At 33.6% G+C, this 22650-nt stretch overlaps 1 protein-coding gene across 3 annotated transcripts in view; it reads right to left on the minus strand.

The window, feature by feature from the left end:
• Positions 1-2728: 2728 nt before the first annotated feature.
• The window catches only part of LOC119633856 (neurotrimin), a 57113-nt gene continuing 37191 nt past the window's right edge, over positions 2729-22650 (minus strand). For all 3 annotated transcript variants that reach the window (XM_038027640.1, XM_038027642.1, XM_038027641.1), the window contains one exon: positions 2729-3065. In XM_038027640.1, the coding sequence (XP_037883568.1) occupies positions 2818-3065 (248 nt within the window). In that variant the 3' untranslated portion in view covers positions 2729-2817. The remainder of the gene's footprint in view (positions 3066-22650) is intronic.

Below are 22650 nucleotides of genomic sequence, written 5' to 3' on the forward strand. Positions count from 1 at the left end.
TTTTTTATAAACAATTTTGAACTTGTCACAAACAGTTTTAAAAAACGTGCGAAGTACTCAGCAGTTATGATTCGATCGATTTTATCAATAATCTTTTGAACACTTTAAATTTCTACAGAAAAATAAAATTAGGAAAATATATCTCCCATCACGAACTTTTCGTTGTCTATTAATATACTACACATTTAAACTTTTAATTAATATCTGATAAGCAAGGAAAAATAATACTGAAGATTTTGTGGGAGGACTGGATTGATATCAAATTTCTCGTGGAAAACGGGATAACCTCAAAATCAATATCAACAGCAAGCAGTTTTTAGTTCTAGGATAACTTAAGTTAAAAAGTTCTGTGTGAGTATGAATGGAAGGGTTCGTAGGAATGTCTACCCAGTGAGTGATACTTATTTTATTGGTTGGGGGTGCTCAACTGCTTGCTTGCAAATAAATAAAAATTTAAGAAAATTTTCATGAAATAAAAAAAAAGATATTTGTGCACGAAAGGAGTGTAAAAAGTGAAACCAAGAAAGAAAGCTGTACCCTTTGCTAATAAAGCGCATGCCAATCGGATAATCGATATTCATCGAGTCATTTATTCAAATTTTGAATCGATATTTGTTGAAGTGTTGAGCGGAACTTTTGGAAATTTTCTAATTTTTATACTCTACCACTGTATGCCCCACAAAGCCGATAAATAAGTTTGTGTGCGGGTGTGGGCAATACTTTGAATGGCTTGCGGTAGATACACTTTCCTTTATATCAATCGATTCAGAATCATTTTCTTAATCGATTTAGGCCTATCTGATCTTTGTAAATGTATGCATATATATCTATGTAGTTATATGTTCCACCTATAGGTCGCAATTTTTGAGAAGTTTTTCGGAAATTTGCCCATAAACTAGCCCTAATGAAAACGGATTCGGTAAAATTATTTTTATAACCCCAGCGCATAAGCTGTTTTCTTCGAGACTAGTGTAAGTCAATTTTACGCAAAATCTTATTTAAAGATAACAATGAAGACAATCTGCTATGAGCTTTTTATCTATAGACAGCTCTCAAATAAAAATCCTTCAAAATTTTCATCATTTTCTCAAAGTAAAATTATGCAGCTGACGAAGTTACAAATATGATTAACTAGAAAGTGATGTAAGTCCACTTTTCATAAAGACATAATATTACGAAAATCTTTTTATCATCTTGTCCAATCTATCAGATGCGAAAAATCTGATATTTAATGCACCATAAACTTATGATTTTACCATTTTGTTAGCTTTGTGATAAGCCGGGTTGAGGTCCTCAAAAGCAAACACTTTTTTAAACTAACGTTTAATGAAGGAAAAAACCGTGCTGTGGGATACGGCCCATCATTAGATGCCCTTCAACACTTCGCTTGATATAGTTGCTCATCAAATAAGATAAGACGGAGTGTTTGAAGAAGCGGTTTGTTCCGAAATATTTTCAATAGCCTTCGTCCCTGGTCCAACACATGTCATTGGACCAAATTACATCAAAATATATTCAAAATTGTGACCTATTGGTTGAACATGAAAAAACAAAACAGACAGACAGACAGACGCAGAGAAAATGAAAACGATTCGATCCATATAATGAAAAGAAGGTTCATCTCAAGGCGTCGTGGGCATTGCATACTTCCGCACTTACTTAATACATCCGCGTACCATAAGCGGTACAGGGTGTAGACCACCAGTTTAATTTTTAAAAAACAAAAAATGAACGTATTATATATATATATATCAATCCCTTCAATATCTCCACACAGTATAAAATGAAGTTATACCAACAAACGATTCCAAAAAAATTGATCCTATGGCGAAAAGGACAATTTCTAATACTTTATGACGGCAATTGGTCCATAAAAGGAATTGGACCTAAAGCGTAATTACATCAAATTTGCATCAATTTTGGACCGCACCTCTCATGAAAAGTAAGGTATTCTTCAATTTATATGAGTAGTAAGGGCTCCCATGAAAACTGTGACGTTATAAGAAACCAAGGTATAATTATTGATATTTAGGTATTAGGCCACGTGGTGTGGGGTATTAGATACTTTGCCTTAGCCAGCTATAATTTCTGTATTTGTTTGCTCTTGTAGGGGAGAAGGGGTATATTTGGAGTTGGAGTCCAAACCTTTGTCAAATGAATTCGCAAGATGCTCGGACTTTCTTCTCGATTATGACTTGCAGCTGAAATGAGTAACGGTTGCTCAACTAAGTCAGGCGTGAGGTATTTGATCAACCTTCCTGCGGTGACGCACGGAAAGTCAAAGTTACGCATGCCATCGAGATTATGAATTCTTCGGAATAGAATTTTTTTTTTTCTTAAGACTCTTCTTCTTATTCGCCAATTTTTTAACATTAACTTTTTCATTACAATTTATTAAAAAAAAAAAAAAGAAAAAGAAAAGGATGCTCTTTAAAGTTCCACATTTTGAGTTTATTTAATTAAAAAGACATAACAAATAAATTTTTTAATTTATATTTTACTGAAGCATTTACATATCTTTCTTTTGTTTAGCACGGAAACTTATTTACTATGATTTATTATTATTATTTTTTTTTTTTTTTTTGTGTCTCTTTCTTTGACTAATTTTGATCTTTCTTGTTATATTCTTTTTGTTAAATATTTTGTTGTTTTTTTTTTGTGTTTTCGTTACTTTTAAAATTATTTTGCAATTCTTTTGTTTATTCGTTTTTTCAAAATTAATTTTTATAAAATTTTTTTAAAAAAAAAAAAAAAAAAAAATGAAACGAAAAAAAATAAAAACATTTAATCTACTTTAAATGAAATCCTTATAAATTGCTATACTACAGAAGGAAAAGAAACTCTTAATAATATTAACAGAAAATGCTTCAGTGAAACGTTGCTCATAATGAACGTTATTAACGAGCTGGCAGCTAAAGCAGCAGTAATGGTTACATCTACAGCCGTAGTTGTAGCAGCGCCAGCATCATTATGCATGACTTCATTATCCAGAGTCAATGAATTGGCATCATGTTGTAGGGGTGTCTTATGATCAATATTATTATGATAATTAGTGAAATCAGGACCTGAAATGAAAAACGAAAAGAGATTAAAAGAATAAAATCATCCAACAAAGAAGTGCATTAAATATTTCCCGCTAGAAACGTAAACTTAAATCTTTTTTGTTTAATCTCAATTATAAATAAAATTGGGGGGAAAAAAAAACAATAAAGAGAGCAAAAAAGGAAAGATAGAAAATACATAAATTGTATAGAATTTCCTTTTTGCACAATACAATTTTACATTATAACAAAAACTCTGCGAAGCGCGCTGACAAAACATACCCGTACACACTGAGACTTGAGTAGAAAAAACATTCATCTTTCTGTTGATAGTTTTGTTTCTTTTCATTTTCTATTTCTTTCCGTAAGGGTTTCTGTCTATCGGCGAGAGGCATATTAAGTTTCTCTCTCTATATACATATAGCACTTTAGTATAATTACCATATATAGGAGCCTTTGTCCTGAAAGTGACTTAGAAGGGTTATCTTTACAGTTGAAGTAATTCAGGCTTTTTTTCTAAAATCTAATAAAATAAAGCCCGAGTGACCGAGTAGGTGAAGGTTTTTGACTAACAACTCAATGTCCGTTAGCCTTTAGTCCTAGAATTTATTTCTCGGGCTAAACTAATTATAATAATGAGAATGAAAGGCGTAAAGTGGCAGAAAGTGTTCCCAATTTCAATTAAAGGCGAATCGAGGAAACTATACTGTTCTAGAAAAGAGTCTTGAAAACCGTTGACTTTAATCAGTACCTGAAAATTGCACAGTATTTTTTTAGCGATTGGACGGCTTCTCAAAGATCTATCGAGCTACGGCTTAGGCGGAATTGCTTTGCCAACCTTCATTTATTGTTGTAAATGCTTTCGTGGGCAAATCTATTCCAAACATAAGTGGTGAAGTTGAAAAGAGAAACTATAGTAGAAAGCATATGCGGTGCTTCAATTTTTCACTTCCGCTTTTCGAGCTTCAAAATTTCAAAAACGGACAAAAGACAGAAGCGAAGACAGGGAGAGGCGGATGGAAGAAAGCAGGAATAGGAAAATGGCCAGGAGAAAAACCGAAAAGAAAAAGAAATGCATAAAGACACGATGTGGTGGGTGCATGGAAGCTGGACAGGTTATAAATGGACGGCCATGGCAAAGTTTCCTCAGAATTCCACATCAAACAAGTATACATACAAATATGCATAAGTCCTTGATAAGCGTATCAAGCTAAATCGATCTCTGGAACTTATCTTTCTTTTAAAAACTAAGAAGAGTAAAGAGACCTAAGTTTTTTTTGTTTTTAATCACTGATCTATATAAGCCCGCGAGGAGACAAGATCGTCTTCTTAGCTAAAATTTCTATATGTTTTGCAAATATTACGCAAAACAAAAAAAAAAGCAAATATTGTGGAGATTAGTCTTTCTAAAGCCTAGCACAAGCCAAGCCGTGCAACATCGTTTACGATATTTTTTGAAACAAATCAAATATTAAAAACGAAATATTTATCTAAATTATGCATTTTGTTTTTATTCCATATAACGGAGAAATAACTTTTGCAAATTTCTTTTAAGCAAGAAGTACATGTATATAGGGTATCGCTTCGTTCGTTTAAAATCGAATATTATTTCTGTCTATTTGTTTTATTTGTTCGCTTTTTTTCCAATTCCATGCAAAAACACTTTGTTAAGCAGGAAAACGCAAAAAGCATCACCATTAAAATGCCTGCAGTTGTGGTGGTGTACCCGTCGAGCGTGTATACGCGTGTATGCAAAATTTTTTATTGCTTGTAACACTTACTTATTCAACAATGTGTGTAAAGATCTATAAATATATGTTTCATATTTTATTATGTACATTTGTTCAGTCGTTATGTGTGTGTGCGTAAAGTTTTTCCTGTTATTTTATTTTTTTTTCAAACAATTGATATCGAGTGACATTGTGTTGAGCGTATTACTGTATTTGTTTGAAGTTATTTTTATTATTTATTTTTTTAAATTTAACGAATCGCAATGCAGTCACAGAAGCGGTAAGAACGGAACAAAGATATTAAGTTATTTGGAAACAGTTGCTAACGCATGTTTTTTTTTTTTTTTTTTTTTGGGATAAATCTCTGCGGAAGCCTGATGAAAACGAATGCATTAAAGAATGTGCAATTCAATTTTTTACTTTTTTTTTGTTTTTTTTTTAGATGTGCGTCGCAATATTTGTACCCTACTCCTTTTGCGGCCCGAGGTTATATTAAGTTTGTGCGAATGTATGCAGTCTCACCGAGGACTTGAGAGAGAGTCAACTGTTATTGAACCGGTCGATTCAGATTGAATTTTTGAATCGATTTAAGCATGTATGTCCGTCAGTACACCTTGTTATCTTATGTTCAATCTACAGAAAGCAATTTTGAGATATTTTGATGGATTGTTTTACACTGACGTGCTAATGAAAATGATTCGGATCGGACCGTTTTCCGTAATACATCTAACTAACACTTTGAAACGTTTTTCTGATCTTTCAGCATCATAGCATTAACACTATCAAGCCGTCTTTAAGCGCGTGTAAAGGTTAGCAGTCCATAGATAGTTGAAGAAAAAAAATGCTTTTTAATCGGGCGTAAACAACTGCGTTTTAAAAACGAGCCAAACTTGTAAAAAATTTCGCTATACATCACAACATCAAGGCGATAACGCTTCATAAAATTGAGAAAAAATCCCGTGGCATTTATGGTGAAGATGTTTTATCAAAATGCGTAGCATACAAATTGTCTATGCTTCTCCGCTATGAAGTGTTCAATGTGAGAGACGAAATGAGTTTTTGTCGAGCAAACGTTAAAAAACTCACTGAAGTTAACAAAGAATTTAAAAGCGGCGGTATACTTTTTGTTATGATGCCGCGACAAAAGGAAGCCTTGGCAGCTTTAAAGGTGCTCGCAAAACGATGCTCGAGATACGGTTTTCACATGAGTTATTAGTGAAAAATTTAAAAAGCAGGATTTCTAACTAGGAACTACCTCCGAAACGATATGAAATTGAAGGACTTTTGAAGTGATTTTTAACGAGCTATGAAAAGTGGGTCCCATTTTTCAATTATGTGCAAGAAATATCGTAATCCAATGTGGAGGAAATTACACAAGTTCAAACTAATTGTACGTAAAGTAAATATTGTCACGAGCTACTGCAACTTGGCGACACGATTGCCTCTACTTTCTATTGCCAATAACCCGGGTTTTTAAAGCGGGTTTCTGACAAAACGCCAGACTATACGTGTTTTTAATGACTCGGCAAAAATTAGCGAAGCCTATTAGGAAAGCTTTGATTATTCGACCGTATAGAGCACGCCGACCGACCCATGATAGTGATGAAAAGTTAATTTCAAAGCAGGCCTGCGAAAATCGCTTGTTTCACTTTGCCCCGTCAGAAATCTCAGAAATTTTACAATGGTCTTACCACCAAAGCGGGCATGGTACAGAAAAGTTCATTTGAAATGTCAGAAAGGTATTTTTGAATTTCTATGAAAAACGCCTCGAAGTTTTTCTTTTGCTTAGTACATAGCTTGGAAATGCGTGTTTTTTCCACAACCACACACCATCCTTATAATTGAAAAATTAAAGCACATAGCTTCAGACGAATTTCATTGGTTATGAGGAAACGGCAACTAAAATATATGAATTTCAAATTCTCTATAATCAAGGGTAATAACAAGCGATGGCAGCTCGTCTGCTTTGACAATGCGTAGACACGAACATAGTAGACAGATAATTACACGAACAATATCGAATTATGTTATTATTATTACTATCATTATTATTATTAATTTAGCCAGGGAAATAAATTCTGGGACTACAATCTTAAAGACGATCGGCTTTTGCATTATGATAAAAGGTTTCTTTGTTATATGAATGTCGAAAAACGGATTTAGGCGATTATTGCGAGCCTCGAAGAAGTCAAGGTCAAATCTAGTGCTCCAATCCGCAGGTTACCTGGTTTATGTTCTACGAAGAATAGGAACCTGGTAGTATTGGATGAAATAAAATCTCTTCAAAAGTGAATGACCTTGCTAGGGCCGAACACTTTCAAATATGTTCGAGCATTTGCATCAACATGAAGCGTTAAAATCTTATTTGATTGTTATTTTCTAAAGAAAATTACGATCTGAGCGGTAAAAGCTTCTGATGAAAACTTCACACGAAAAACTTCTGTTCTATTTGATAAGAGATCGTTTTCTTTTGCTCTTAAATGCTGAATAAAAAAGTCATTAACAATTGTACAGTAGCTCTGCCAATCGCTTTATATTTCATAAGAAGTTTTCGTTTAATCTAAACAAGCAGCTAAAGTTTATTGTGGGTTTCTACTTGAAGTTATAATTGCTGCATGTCGCAATGTCGTTAAGTCTCCCTTATCTTCTTCAATGTAAAGGGCATCAAATTTCACATCTACAACACTTAATCTGTAGAAGCTTAAAGACAGTGACACAGTTCGTTTCGTTTTAAATTTACAGTGGAAGTGTAGTTGCATTTTCAAAAGATTCGTTTGCACTCACAAGTCTTTGAAGTAAGGAATAGAAAATTGCAAGTTGAGCTATATATTATATTTTATTAGTCTGATAACGTACACTACTTATTACCAAAGCGACTTAAAACGTTGTGCAATTGCATGGCTTATGGAAATATTTATTCCAGCCATGTTTCGTGAATTCAGAATGAGTCACGATTGTTCGGTCAAATCGCTCCATATAAAGTAAATAATTATAGCATTTAAAGTAAAGGGACCTCCCATATCGTTCCTTAAAGATTCTTACTTCGTTAAAAACTGACGGATTAGTTGGATTTATGGTTTAGTTGAGTAATTAGCTCCCTTCATGCTTTTAAAAGGAGGAGCACTAGTGGAACGATAATCGTTTGGACAAACTGTGGTTTTAACAAAATGATATAACGAGCCACACACATGATGTACACCCACATTGGTTTTTTTTTTACGCGATCGCGTGATATCATTGCTATGCTCTAAGAAACCTAAAGCAAATTTCACTACTCAATTTTAAGGCCAACCTTATTTGCTCTTGTGTGCTTAGTGGGTAGAAACTTTTTTATTTAGAAAAATAACTAAAAATTGATATTTTCTGAAAATCAAGACGCGATCATTTCCAGGAAAGTATTTTTAAATAAAAGTACTACCAACCAAAAAAGAAGCTAATTAAAGCGTTGTATTCGGGCAGGGTCGAACTTTTTATAGCTTAAATCTTATATCACTTCGCCAAATGCAACTCTAAATCAAATTTTTTTACACAACACAATAAACATATCATATTTCGTAGTAAAGGATTCGGGTAAAGGCTTTGGTAAGAATCCTTATAAAGATGCGGAGGCAAAATATGGACGGGATACAAATTTAGTTAATTTGAAGTTATTTTTGTAAGAGATCTTCCTCTTCTAAGGACTTCATTCTATTGACAATTTTTATTTAACAGCAAGCCCCATCTTTAAGGTCTAAAATTTGCACAGTACCGGTATTTTGTACCCATTGCTAGCGTGAATTATTAAAAATTAAATCTTTGTTATCACACAGGTGCTTATTATTTAACAGAAGGTTTAACGGAAGGCAAACCCAAAACTTTTCGATCCTATCCAAACTCTTCACATCTGGTTAACCCATGAAATATTCTTTAATAGTATGTTGTATGAGGAATGGTAGCAGTCGTCCCACACGATACATTTTCAATGACGGTCGTAGCCAAGAAAGTTCAAAATTTATCGCAATAGTTCGAGTATGACGATCTTTGAGTTTCAATTCAAAATTATGTAATCAAGCGCCGAAAAGATGAACAGAGGTCTTTTCGGAAAGTAATCTTGAATCGATAGGTATAATAAAGTGTGGGTTCATCTAAAGTCCTTCAAGATGTTGCGTACATCCTCACTAACCTAATACGCCCTTATTAAGAGACGACGTATCAGATAAAAAAAAGATGTAATCCTCTTTTAAAGTCACTGCATGTGAGTTGTGCTAACGTTTCTTTGAAGTTACGCAATTGGTTCGTAATGCTATAAATATATGAAAAAGGAATAATAACATCATGCAGAAGGACGTCGGTAACAGCGGCAAGAAGAGAAAATTGCAAGATTTTGTGTATGTGTTCCTGTATTTGTTTGATGTTTTGGTTTCCACTCGTTTACTTTCCATTGTGGACATAAAAATTTATCCTGGTTAGTGTGGGCGGTTAAAGTTAGCAAACATTACCAGGTCTGGTTTTGGTTTTTCATAGAAATGAAAAGTTCGCTTAATCGCATAGGATAATTAACATAAAACTAAGTCAAAGGTTTTTTTCTCTAAACATCTCACTATGAACTTTTTTTCCTTTCTTGAGATTTACTGTATTTTATATTGATAAGTCTTTACATTCAATCCCGGAAAATGGAGATAAATTAACTTTCTTATGTTCTTGACATAGGATCGATAAGGATGGCCTTAGATCTTACAGGTCTACTTCTTTGCTTTTGCTCGTCAGTTGCCTTGAAAATTCGAAACTCGTTTTACTCAATGCATCAGATGAAGTTGAAAAATCAAAATAATATATCATATAAATAAAAACAAATAAAAACACTCTATCCGATCATTAAATACACTACACCACCCTACAATTATCGGAAAAGTAAACGGGGTCCACCGAACCATTTTCAAGAGTGTTCGTCCTTGGACTAAAGCATGTCAGCTTGCTAAATTTCAAGATTATATGATTTTGAACCGATCGTCATAATAAATCGCAGATGATATCGTCTCTGGGAAGCACAGGTAAAATTGGGGAAAAGAGAATTCGATTTATTGTTTTGAATAACTTTGAAAGATTATATTTAAATTTAGATTTTTTTGATATCGAGTCATATTGGTCTGTTGAGAAATAAGCGAGCAAACCTAGCAGACAAATTCTCATCTTTGCTCCTCTGGAAAAGTTTGACCTTCAAAAAAACATTAACAGAACAACAAACATTAACAGAACTAAATCCAATCATGTTCCACCACCACATTCAATTAAGGGCGAGGCAACCAGAATCCAAACACTCGCAAGAATTCGAAGCCGATTTGCAAGCGGGCCCTTAAGAAGTTTACTCCTTCAGTTGGCAAATGCGGACAAGAAGTTACGATTAAACATATACCTCGCGATTGCTAAAAATTCTCCTAAATTCAAGGCATGGTCTAACTTCATGGACATAACTATGTAGGGTACATTTTTTCAAAAAGAATAACTGATAATCTTGATTGTTTGTGTTTTGCCTTAGTTTCTAGTTTGGATATTTATTTCTTTGGTGTAAATAAATTATAATACCAATGATAATACCAGTAATAAGGTATAACAATATACCGATTTGGATTGATGGGCATTGAATGGAGGAATATTAGGATAAGGACAAACAAAGTCACACGTCAAAGCCTGGAGACAAGTTTTTGATGGGTATTCAAGAATCGTTCCAAAATATCGAACCTTTCGTTGTTATTTGTAACACGCTACACCGCTTGTGGTACAATGGTACATTATAACCACCTTTTATTATACCGACAGATTCGGGGGGCAATTTGTCTCTGCATCTGTCCGTCTATCCGTCTCGTTTTTTTTATGTTCAGCCTATCGGTCGCAGTTGACAAAATCCGATGCAATGACATGTTGTAGCCTAAGGACGAACATTAATAAAAATGCTTCGGATCGGATTAATTTTTCGACCACTTCCCATAAACCGCCACATTTTAAAAGGTCTTCTGAATAGCTGTAGAGTCTTGTAGAGCATTTAATGGTATTTTTACATGTTTTATTTATTTTATTTTTTATAACGACTTTTTAAACAAGTTTTCTATCGTTATGCCAGTTTCAGTGCGTGTGTTTATATGAAGCGTTTCAATTTGTTTTCGCAGTATTGTTATTATTTTTATTTCTTTCGCATTTCTTACGGTATATTTACTTTCGCAGCACGTATTTTCACAACTTTTAAAGCATTAAATTGTGTTTTGCCCAACCAATCGAGAAAAAAACGGATAAACTTTGGCGACCAAGAATAAAATGTGATGCGAAAAAAAGCAAAAAGAATTCACATTCAACACACAAAATCCGACTCCTCTTTTCATTTCGTGACCAACACGTCCATGACGCAAAATTCTCATTCTCGTTCTGCATAAAAAATAACACGCTCACACACACACACAATTCGGGCTGCTACGACGCAACTCTAAAGAAGAATTATTGGAAGATTGTAGAACAACAAATGTTATGTTGTTTTAAGAGCTTAACTAACGGCAACGACAATTTTTGTTATCATGGGGTCATTTTATAAAAAAAAAAAAGGAAAAGGCAAACGAACAAAAGCACAAAAAATGAACAAAATAAGCAAAACCGATATATATGTTATGTGTGCATATATATATATATATATATTGCATTCATAACACTAGGTATGATTAAGAGGCAAAGTGGCGCTTATCATATTAAAGAAAAAAAAAAAATACGTATAACGAATGGAGAGGAATTAAAAAGCATTAAACATGTTTAGTGACCATTAACAAAAAAAGGTAGCTTAGCGGGAAGAGAACGGTTTACATGATAATATTAGAAAAAAACGGTTCGAAAGTCGTGCATCATTTACGTTTGGCGTTATGTTGACGTATTGAACACTAATTGCTTAAAATTTACACTTTTTAACAAAAGCTATTCATGGAAAGTTTTCTTTATGGTTTTCATCCTCGTCGTTCTTCTTCTTTGTTAAATGATTGGCAACATTTAAGAGTAGATATCAATAACTTTATAGGGTTTTGAGTTTACGTCATATATTTTCTTTTAGTTTCTTTTGACTTTTCAATCGGTCAAGGTCTACAATTTAATCATGCAACGTCACATGCCAGAACAAAGTTTTGAAATCATCAACATTTTTTGCAAAAACTTACTTTACATTCCGACAAGATGTATCAATTTTGATATAAAGCTTTAATTTACAAGTCTTAAGAATGCCTCAAAAATCAAACAAGTGATAGTTTTGCCAAAGAACTTAAGTAGACTACGCTGTAGAGTATGTTGATGTATAGTTCTGTTATAAAAGAAAAAATTTGAGTTTGACATTTCAAGGTCTTCCTCAAGCGCTCTGACCAGACCACCTATGTCAAATGAATCCCTATTGAAATGTTAATTTCTTTTTTAATTTTCGATTCCTAGCTTTTCTAATATACTGACAAAATGTATATATGTATGTCCATTTAAAAGCATTATTAAACAAAAATATATTTGTGTGCCTTCATCGAGCCGTTCATTGAACGCAGGTGAGACTGACAATGAATCGTAAGGGTTCATTGGCACTATCAACGAATTGGAAATGTGTTATGAAGGTTTCAATGTTAATTATATAATAAATATGTATGAGGAACAATGACTGACAACCCATAGGTTGTGGGTTCAAGTTTCAAGTGGGACAGATGTTAGTGTTTTAAGACCTTAGTCTTGAAGTTTATTCCCATGGCTAGATTATTAATAATAATAATAATAATTTATTTATATTTATTTATATAGAATTGTACATTGTATTTGGCAGATGTGACAAAAGTGACATCGTCTAGAAAAAATCTCTGCAGAATATTTTAACATGATAGTAAATCTTCGAACTTGCCTTAGAAAATATGTATTTATCACCACGTCACTGTAGTTAGTACTATTCTAGTACGTGTTACAATTCTTTCCGTATTTTAGCCAGCTATGAAGGCGTAAAAAATATCTAACTTTTTTGCCTGTTATTTACGAATTCGTACTAATTACGCTGCATGTCGCATAGTCCGTCGTGTAGAAGGCGCTTCCCGAGAATGGTTGTAGTCTTGCCTTTTTTTATATATTATTAAAATTTTCCTTTTTTACCTAAAATTTTACTTAAAATTATAAGGAACATATTTCTCTAATGTTATAATTTGTTTACCTTTCCGTCCCTTTCAAAAAAAAATGTCAACTCTACGCTTTTGGTTTAGATGGCATATACGGTTTTTCTCGTTTAGAAAAACTGGGATTGCTTTTCTATACACTATCAATGGATAATGGTTACGCGAAATTTCTCCCCAAATCGACTATTGATTTATTAAGATTTTGTTTCGTTTCTCTCTGCAAGGTTCCAACAAAACTTTATTTATTTTGCTTTGCCAAACCATTTTTTATGTAATTTTCGTTTATTCATGTTTAAATTTAAATATCAGATGACCCAAAAAAATAAACCGTTCGATATTCAAATGTGAGAAACCATAGAAATAAATAAACTATACAAAACAGTTGAAATGCATAAAAAAAAAAAGAAAAGGATTTTGGTAAACATACGGTCGTATACAAGAAAACATAAACGAAATCGATGTACATTTCTTTTCCGCATATTGAACGATATGGTTTTTTTTTTTTCTTTTTTGGATATTTCACTCCTAAGGAAAAAATCATTGATCTGAGTTATTGTTTTGTTTGAGCAACAAAATCAAACATATTGAATTTTTCGTGAAATTGAAAATTGGGTAACAAAAAACGAAAAAAATGAAAGCAATCCTGGCACCAACTCAAGTCCCCTTCAGGCAGAGAAAATTAAACTCTTATCCTTGAAGTTTATATGCTTGCTATTCCTTGTTTATGTTATACTAATCAAAATAATAATAACGGAAGGAAAGAGATCGCTTTCGTGACTTAAATTTAATTAGATCGGTAGACCTTGTTTGAGCTCTCTTATTGCTTTCTGATGAAAAAAGTATCCTAGAAGACATCCTTCAGACGGAAAATTAAATTTGTTTTGCTAAATACCACGCCCAAAAGCCCATAATAGCAGGTCAGAGGCGACCATAGAGCCTTTGATTAGTAGTTGTTGTAATATAGCAACCTATGATAAACAAGCGCATTTGTAGTGGTACGGATTACCCCCAAAGCCCGTAATTATGGAGCAATAGGTATATTTTCCCCTAAGTAAGACTAACAAACGGTATTTAATTTGGAAATTGTGGCGATTTCTCTATGAACCAATTTAGTTATTTAGGAGCTTAACTTACTGTTAATGAAAAGCAATTTTGTGGCTCTAGGCAAAGTTGGAAAATGGTCAACATGATTGGTGCTCGAGATATGTTATATATTTTTGTTATTCATTCTTCGGATAATATTTTCTTGGATCGGAAAATTTTCCTACATTCGCTGTAATCTGTGGTAGAACTTAGTTTACGGTTTGCGTGAATAAATCCACAATTAAAAGCCCTCCTACACTATTTAAAGTATTCATGTTTGTGACTGTACCTTACACCAGTTGCGGTACAAGCGTATACTAACTTTGTGTGGATGTATCCAATGGCCGAAGAGAATTGAGGTAGATTCATATATTGATATAAGCTTGTCTGTCCGTCGGTCCGTGTCCAACCTATAGGATGCAATTTTTGAGATATTTTGATGACATTCGTCACCCTAATGTATATTGACCCACCGACACACGACACTAAAAATGTTTCGGATTAGGCAACATTTTCGACTACCTCCCATAAAAAGGTTTGTTTTAAAAAAATCATTCAATGAATAATAGTAGGGTTTTGTAGGGTATTTATCGGTGGGCCCATAAATGAATTTGCTTAACGATTACGCAATGTAAAGGATAAAGAGAACCATCAGATACTTTGATTTACTCTGATATGTAAAACTAATCATCTAATGCTTAGTTATCGTAAGTAAGGTTTTTATGCCATCTACGAAGTTTTACATAAATATATTCATTTTCACATTTAGTACTTTTGTGTTTATATTTTATGTCTTAAACAGACGCGTTAATGCTTCCTAGGAATTTTTCCGTGAATAAGTTTAATTTATTTTAATACCCAAGAGCAGCACAGCGTAAGCATAAGCGTTTTATATCTAATTTCTTTTCCTTATTTATTTGAAACTTTATCAAGTTATCAGACAGTCAGGGTAATCCAGGCAGACAATATAAGCAAATGGAATGAAAAATTAATATACCCTCCGGTAGTTGGTATGAAATTTATTAATGTTTTTTATGTGTTTTGTCAATTTGTTCTCAATTGTTCCATGTTTTGTGCAATCGCAGCAATTCTGTTCGTTTATTCACCCATTCATATGTGTGTTTTATTGTGTTTTTAGCACTTTGTCACTTAGTTGCTCGTGGCTCAATGTTTACAAAGCAATTCAAGTGATTTTTATTTATTTATTTATCTATTTTTTTTTTCCTGTTTTTTTTTTTTTTTTTTTTTTTTTCTACACCATTCGTTCTTTTCTCTTATTTTTATAACGCTGTGTTGTTTTTTACTACTCAATGCTGCATTTGTGTAGTGTAGTGTATTGAATAATGTGTTTATTGCTGTTATCTTTTCCCTCTTCACCCAAAGGTATTTTTTCACCGAACATATTTTATTAATATCTTTAGGGAATAATAAACGGGCTTTTGTCTTTCCGTATGGTTTATGATTTCTTCTGTCTCTTTACGATTTTTATACTTGCTGACTTTTGTTTTCTTTCTTTTTTTTTTTTTTTCTCTTTATTTTCCTGTTTGGGAATTGAACGTAAAACGTTTTGTAATTGACGTTTTGATAAACATACGCTTATCACATTAATGTCGCACTTATATATAAATAATTGGAAATGAGTTTTATAAAAAGTTTGTTCTTTTCTTAAGGAAAAGAAGAAGATTAAGAGATTAACAAAAAAAAAAAAAAAAAAAAAACAAAAAAAAAATGGAAACTTTGCTTCTTACAGCTGAGCTTTAAATGTTTCAAAGGTACCATCGATGACGATATAAATTTTTTCAATTCCGTAAACACAATTTAGGCAACGTGATCTCCATTGAATATTTAGCCTTAATGGTTGGTCTAACTTCCATCGTGTTTCATTTTGTTTTTCGAATATTAGAACGTGTCCCCTATTCATAACCCACCGGGTTTCATTAGCTTTGTTCTTCGATTTACACAGAAAAATTTAAGTTTGTTGGAAAAGCGGTTTTCTTGACACAGTACGCAACCTTTCCAAAGCCCCAAAAAGCTATGTTACGCCCAGTAGCTTTTATTGCTACATAAAGCTTGAAGATAAACACTACGGATGCAATAGTCACAGCTTTGCTTGATAGCCTTCAGTACTTGCTAAGCTTTCTTCTAGAAAAGGTGAATACTTTTCAAGATATAATATGATTAAAAGAAAAGAAAAGGGTGATCAAATCCGAATACTGTACATGGATATATACAGCTGTAAAAAATATTATCATCAGATGTTACGTGCTTATTGTCTCCCAACAGCTTTATCTAGGAATTATTTCATGTAAAGTATCGTCTCTCATTTTCTAAAAACTCATTCTTGAAATACCAATGTGTGTCACTTTTCCTTATAAATTTGCTCTTATTTCATCAACAACACGAATAATCTTGAAAAATACACTCATTGAGAGTTTATGATTTATTGGAGTAAGTCATTGACTGTTGACATTGTTAACATAACCACAAAGAAAAAAATTTCAATGGAGCTTAATCGCATGATCTTGTTGATGGCCAGTTTATATCGGTCTTTTTAAAGATTACCCTTTTCTTTCGAGAAATTGATCGTGTGTGTCATGAGATATATGGCCTACTGTTCCATTTTGTTGAAAACAGATGTTGTTCCGGTCGAAGTTATGTAGTTCGTAATCGTGAAAGTATTCATATTTCGCTTTCAAATACATTCTAGGTTCGGGTCGTAAAGCGCGCCAAACTATTGATCGTTGTGGATGTAGAAAATCTTCTGAAAACAACAAGGGTATTTCCTTTGATTTAAAAGGAAAATTTTTCTTATTTCTTCATCTCACATGCACGGCACGTAGCTCGAATAGATTCACTGTATACGCATATCTTTCCATTGTAGTTTTCCATGGAATGCTAAACACCACAAGTCGTTTATGATGGGAATCTAAAAGAAAATAACGCGAAGCTTCTTTTTTAAGAAGTATGAAGGTTTTAATCGATCATCTTCTAGTGGATTGAAAGCCTGCAATGCTTTTATATTCCTCCATTTTATACTGGTGAGAGTAGGCAGGTATAAGAAAGCCGGAAATGTAGAAAGCATTAAAATTGATATTTCTTGATCGTAATAACTAAATAAATATCTACCTACACGTTATACATTGTACTCGATTGAGAAAGTGCAACGCAGTCAATATTTTATAGGTTGCGTCTATCGGATATCCATTAGTCAGGTCAATTAAATAAAAGTATATGTTGTTTACTTATCGAAACAAAGGCTTTTTCTTGTTCGCAGCTCCCAGCAGAGAGCTTTGTTTTCAATGACTAGATTTCCTCTTTGTCAGCTATATGACAGGTATTGGGTCGAAATCACATGGATAGGGGACGAATCATCAAATTTTTTACCAAACGGATCTGCATAGCCTAGCAACAGACGCAATAATATGCTATATCTTGACAGAATTTGTGGCAAGGGTTTAACGTGGGTTCCTGCCTGTAAGGCTTAACCCCACGGTGGCCCAAACCACTTTTTAAGCATACTACGCCCCCTGGCGAGTTAGACAATCCCCACAGAGTAGGGGCCTAAACAGCACCAGAGTCCAGATCAGTTTATTGTGTATGGAACAATAAACCCCACTCTGGTGAGTGGCGAGGGCCTAGCTGCACTCGATTGTTCCACTTTGGCTTGGAACTGCCAACCACAACCACCACGAGTACTCCCCGAAGGGCCGCACCCAGTAGTCAGGACTCACCAATTGATCAACTGACTGCTTCCGCCATAAGGCTTCACTGTGCTTGTTGATCAATTACCACCTTGACAGTGAATGTAGAAAAAGTTTAAGATCCAAGAACTCTGATTACGTCAATCAAATCAAACGGTAAATTTTCTAGACTGCAACGCACAAGCCGTGTTCTTTTGCTAGGTGAATTTTTCCTTTTAAGGATGCTAGTATTCTTCTAGTAGTGTAAGTAGGAATAAGATGTTCGTATTTGTACAACTACTAAAAATGTCATCGTCAGCCTATCTCATATAATTCCTTGCTAGAAATTGTACGTTTTTTACGTAAAGGCGTAGTTTTCCTGAGAACCCTTACATGAGAAAGGAGCAAAAACCGCTCTCTCCTCTTATTATGTTTTTTTTTTTCGTCAAGAAATAGAATACATTGGCAACATTTTTAATGCTAAGCCTTAAACACTTTGATCAAAACACAACAGTGTATCAAATTTCACACCACAACGACTTGCAACTTATTATTATGCTTACATAACATTTAATGTGGAACATAAGATATAAACTGACAAAAAATCAGAAAGGGAGAGAGGTAGACAGACAGAGAGCCAAGCGATTCAGAAAATGATTTTCATTCTATTGCGCTAATAAAAGCTGGGGCTATCTTAAGTTCTGCTAGGTGTTACATACATCGTACACCGTAAATGATGCAGAGTTTAAAAATAAAATGACTTGTGAATGGTGTCGCCAATAACGAATACATACAGGTTATGTAATAAAAGCGTGCGCAGAGATCAATCGATTTTATTTTCTCGAATTTCTTTAAGAACAAAATTCTCTTCATCTTTTCATCTTTTAATTGCTCCGTTTATTTAAAATTACTCGGAATACATTTCCATTTAAGATGTCAATACGTGCAATCGATATCGATATGCGTATTCTCGATGCCGTATTCGTTTTGAATGTCATTTTGCTACGCTCCACCATTTGTGCTAAATTCCCATCAACAGATATCAGATGCCGCCCAAGTCGTTTGAACATTATTAACTTTTTGCTCTTTTTTTAAGTTAACAGACTGCCACTCTAGGCATTCATTTTGCTTACTTTTTAGTTTAACACATGCGTTTACTTGCACGCTCTTGCAAGCAAAACGCAAATGACATAAATGAAAGTTGACGGAAAATCCACTGTTTAATTCAAAGTTGTCTTCGTGGCGGGCACTGCAGATGCATTCGTCTCTCAACTCAAGTATATCGACAAAACTTCGACCCACTGTATGCATAAATTAGTAATTTTTATAACGTAGCGTAGCTGTCTTTTTGCCGTTAAACAAAAAAAGGAAATGTACATATTTATCTCTTCTTCTTATTTATTCCACATGTATCTCTATAGTGTGTGTATGCCTTAATATAAAAATTAATAAAATTATTTATAGATTTTTATATTATAAACCAAGAGTTTTAAAAGTAAATTTATTTTTTCAAACGTTAGATCTCCTGGATTAAAAACGAGAATAAATTAAACTTATTTTGATATGTACACTATTTCTGGTCCACCACCATTTGCAAACAATATATAATGAATTGTCATTTTGCTCTCATCCAACCTATGAAAACCTGCATACGGGTCTTGTTCATGCAGACGACAAAGATATGCAAAGAAAACAAGGGGATTGATGTCTTCAACTTAATAAATAAGTTGGACTTATGTCCTTCGAATCGCAGGAGCACATCGGAATTCAGCTACATCGTCCAGACAAAGCCTGTAGCTTACCAGCGAAGGCAGATCGATCACAACGTTCTTAAGCAATGTTCCAGGAAAGCCGCCATTTTATAAGGAAAATCTTGAGCTAGTTGTTGTTGTCAATATTTGATTATTTGAAATCTGCCATTAACAGTTTCTGAAGGGAAGTCATCGTTCACCCTTTCACAAGTTTTTAATCCTTGCGTCCGGTAAAACATTTTTCCCTATATTCCTCATTTCAAAAGTCTCCACTTTGCTTGCCAATCAAAACCATTCCATCCTTAATATTATCCTCAAAAGTTAAGTGGATTTTTTTTTTTGCATATTTTCGAGGCTGCTTTCGCGCAACTACAGGCAGAACGGTAAAATTCGTTTCCATTGCAAAAAACAATTGCTATCGAGCACGTGGCCAGACGAAATACCGCAAACGTCATCATTGCTGTTAAAGCTGTGCGTACATGACGAACAGGAGATAACTGTTGGGAATTTCACTGTCTCAGGGCATTTCTTCTTTCATTTTCCTAAACAATAACAGTAACAATAACTGTGACAAAGCTTTCCTGTCTATTTGTATACGAAAAACGTATGAATGTTATCCATATTAAAAGTGAACATCATACGTTTGTATCCGAGAGAATTTCGAAAAATATCTTCTTTTCTTTCATAGAAATTCTTTCTTATATCAGACAGTTATTAGATAATTAGTCACGAAATGAGGCTGCCACCAGATAACATAAAAAATCGTGCTAAATGTAGTTGATAGTAGTGAAAGAAACTTTTCCAATTTCTCGTAAGCAATGCTAATAAGAAACATTTGTTTCACGTTTTTCTCTTGATGCCCGCAAAGAGTAGGTTTTCGGTGTTAGTTAACATAATTGCAAAGAATTTCTTTCTGTTGTGGATCAGACGGTCGCGTATGCAATCAAGCTTATGGATTTGTGATATAACACCAGCAATCATGACGAGATAGCACACTTTCAGCTATCATTCCTGTTAGCTTGGTGTACAGATCACCTAATGTGTAACTGGAAGTCTGAAGAAATATTATAATATAATAAATATGAACGGCAACAACAAAAATTTGCATAAACTTTCCTTCTCCCTATGATAAAAAGAAATCATATCGGGATATATACATGGGTAATCCGTTTTGCTATTCCGAAGGACACTTATGACCGGGGTTTACATCAATACATCATTTGTTGAAGGCAATATATGCAAAGTTGTAAAGGGTATAGAAATTGTTAAAATTTATTATGAAAACAGTGAATCCTCGATTACGTCCCATGCATGTGACATGAAACTCATATTGACTCCGTAAATTAGGATTACTGCTCATTTGGTGTAAAGAAGCCATCCGATGTTCTCCAAAAGACCTGTGCGTGTACGAAACATAACTTTTGGGTATGGTTTTAGAATTGAAAGTGTCATTTTTTAACATGGAAAGGTCATTGAAGTAATCCTAAAGGGTGCTACTGCAACATGATTAGTGATTTTTTGTGACTCGCTGTAAATGATTTTGACTTGCGGTATATGGGTTTTTAATAAAATGTTGTATCATTCCATACATTACGTGCTAGTATGAAATTATCACCAGACAACTTCAGCGATGATGTAATCCCCAGAAATGCCTATGAAAACTCGCCGCAAATATTATGCGACATAACTTCAATAAACCGTGAACTCTCAATGACCTTACCCATGAACATTACTGGTGAGATAAGAGCAGATTTACATGAAAATGTGGTAAAAAGAGGTGTTCCTGGTGTTCGAGAATTGAATTCATTTTTATATAAAAATGACATGAACCAATCTAATCTAAAGAAACAACAAATTCATGTTGATCTCTTTTACCCTTTTGTTCTTGCTACAAACTAATAAATAAAAAAAATGAAAAAATTTATTTAATGACCCTATGTACTCTAACTCAAAGATTTTATGATACCAACAACATTCTGCGACACTTAAACTAGAGAGTCCACATAGCGGGGCCTGGGTAGCGGAATAAACTATGCAATTTTCTACTGCGGAAGGCATCTGTAAGGTGCCCGGTAAACGCCAAAGGGGCCATTGGTAAATATTTCATTCATTAAGCACTAGAGCAAGCCATGTTCTATTATAAATAATTTTTAACTTTTTTCAAAATGTAGAGAACTTGCTTGCGAGAAACATGCTAAGGACTTTGCATAAGGAAACCTAAAACCGAGAAACTAAACTAAACTAATGATTGGCAAAGTACCGATGCACTTCGAACGCCTGTGTAATGCGATCACTGAATATACCGGGCTTACGTTTTTTTTTTTTGTTTTTTTGCTGATAGCAAGTTTTCTCTTCCTATTCATTTTTATGAAAGTCACACGATCTTTATTCTCAAGCGTCCATTGTGTTTCCATGTCAATTGTTGTGTTGTCGTTAAATTTCTCGTTGCTGGTAGACAGAATCCTTTTATTTACATACTTATATCTATTCTTAAAGCTATCTCTTTTTGGACTAAAATGGGGGGTGAATTTCAAGTTTTACCTTAGCTCCTTGCAAAAAATTCTTTTTATACTAAATAACTAAGAAAATTTTATAACTTTAAGCACCAAGACAAATTTCTCAGTAACAAAATCATGATATTTTATATGCAATAAATTCATTTGCTTTGAGAAAAGAAGAAAAGATGAATGAATTTCTATGCAAAATGAGAACAAAATTTGCTCAACCCACTGCAAGCAAGCGAAGTACAATAGAAATAACGGCGAACAGATGGACCGATAAGCAATAGGAAGTGTGATTAGAGAAGAGCGACAAAAAAAAAAAGCACAATCAACAAAGCCATGCAGTACCCGGTGTTACTTCAGGGAAGTGACACTTTAATGCTTCTGAAACGCTTAGATTTATATGCTGCCGTGCTTCGAAAACAAAGTGAATACCGACAATTCACAAAGATTGGTATGGATTTCCTTTAAACTCTTCTTATAAGCAGTAACAGTGAGACGAAAAGAAATCCTTAAAATCTGTAAATTTTATAAACGGAAGAAAGATAGGCAATGCAAAGAATAGCGTTCGGTTTCCATTGAATTTAAAAAAAAAAAAACAAAGAAAAAAAAAAACAAATTTGCAAAAAAAAATTTTTTTTTTATGGAATTTTTCTACGTGATTTTTCTAAAATTTATTACGCATAACGATATAGAACAAGTGAAGGGAAAAATAACTAAATA

This window comes from Glossina fuscipes, unplaced genomic scaffold (genome assembly GCF_014805625.2).
Source record: "Glossina fuscipes isolate IAEA_lab_2018 unplaced genomic scaffold, Yale_Gfus_2 2, whole genome shotgun sequence".
NCBI lineage: Eukaryota > Metazoa > Arthropoda > Insecta > Diptera > Glossinidae > Glossina > Glossina fuscipes.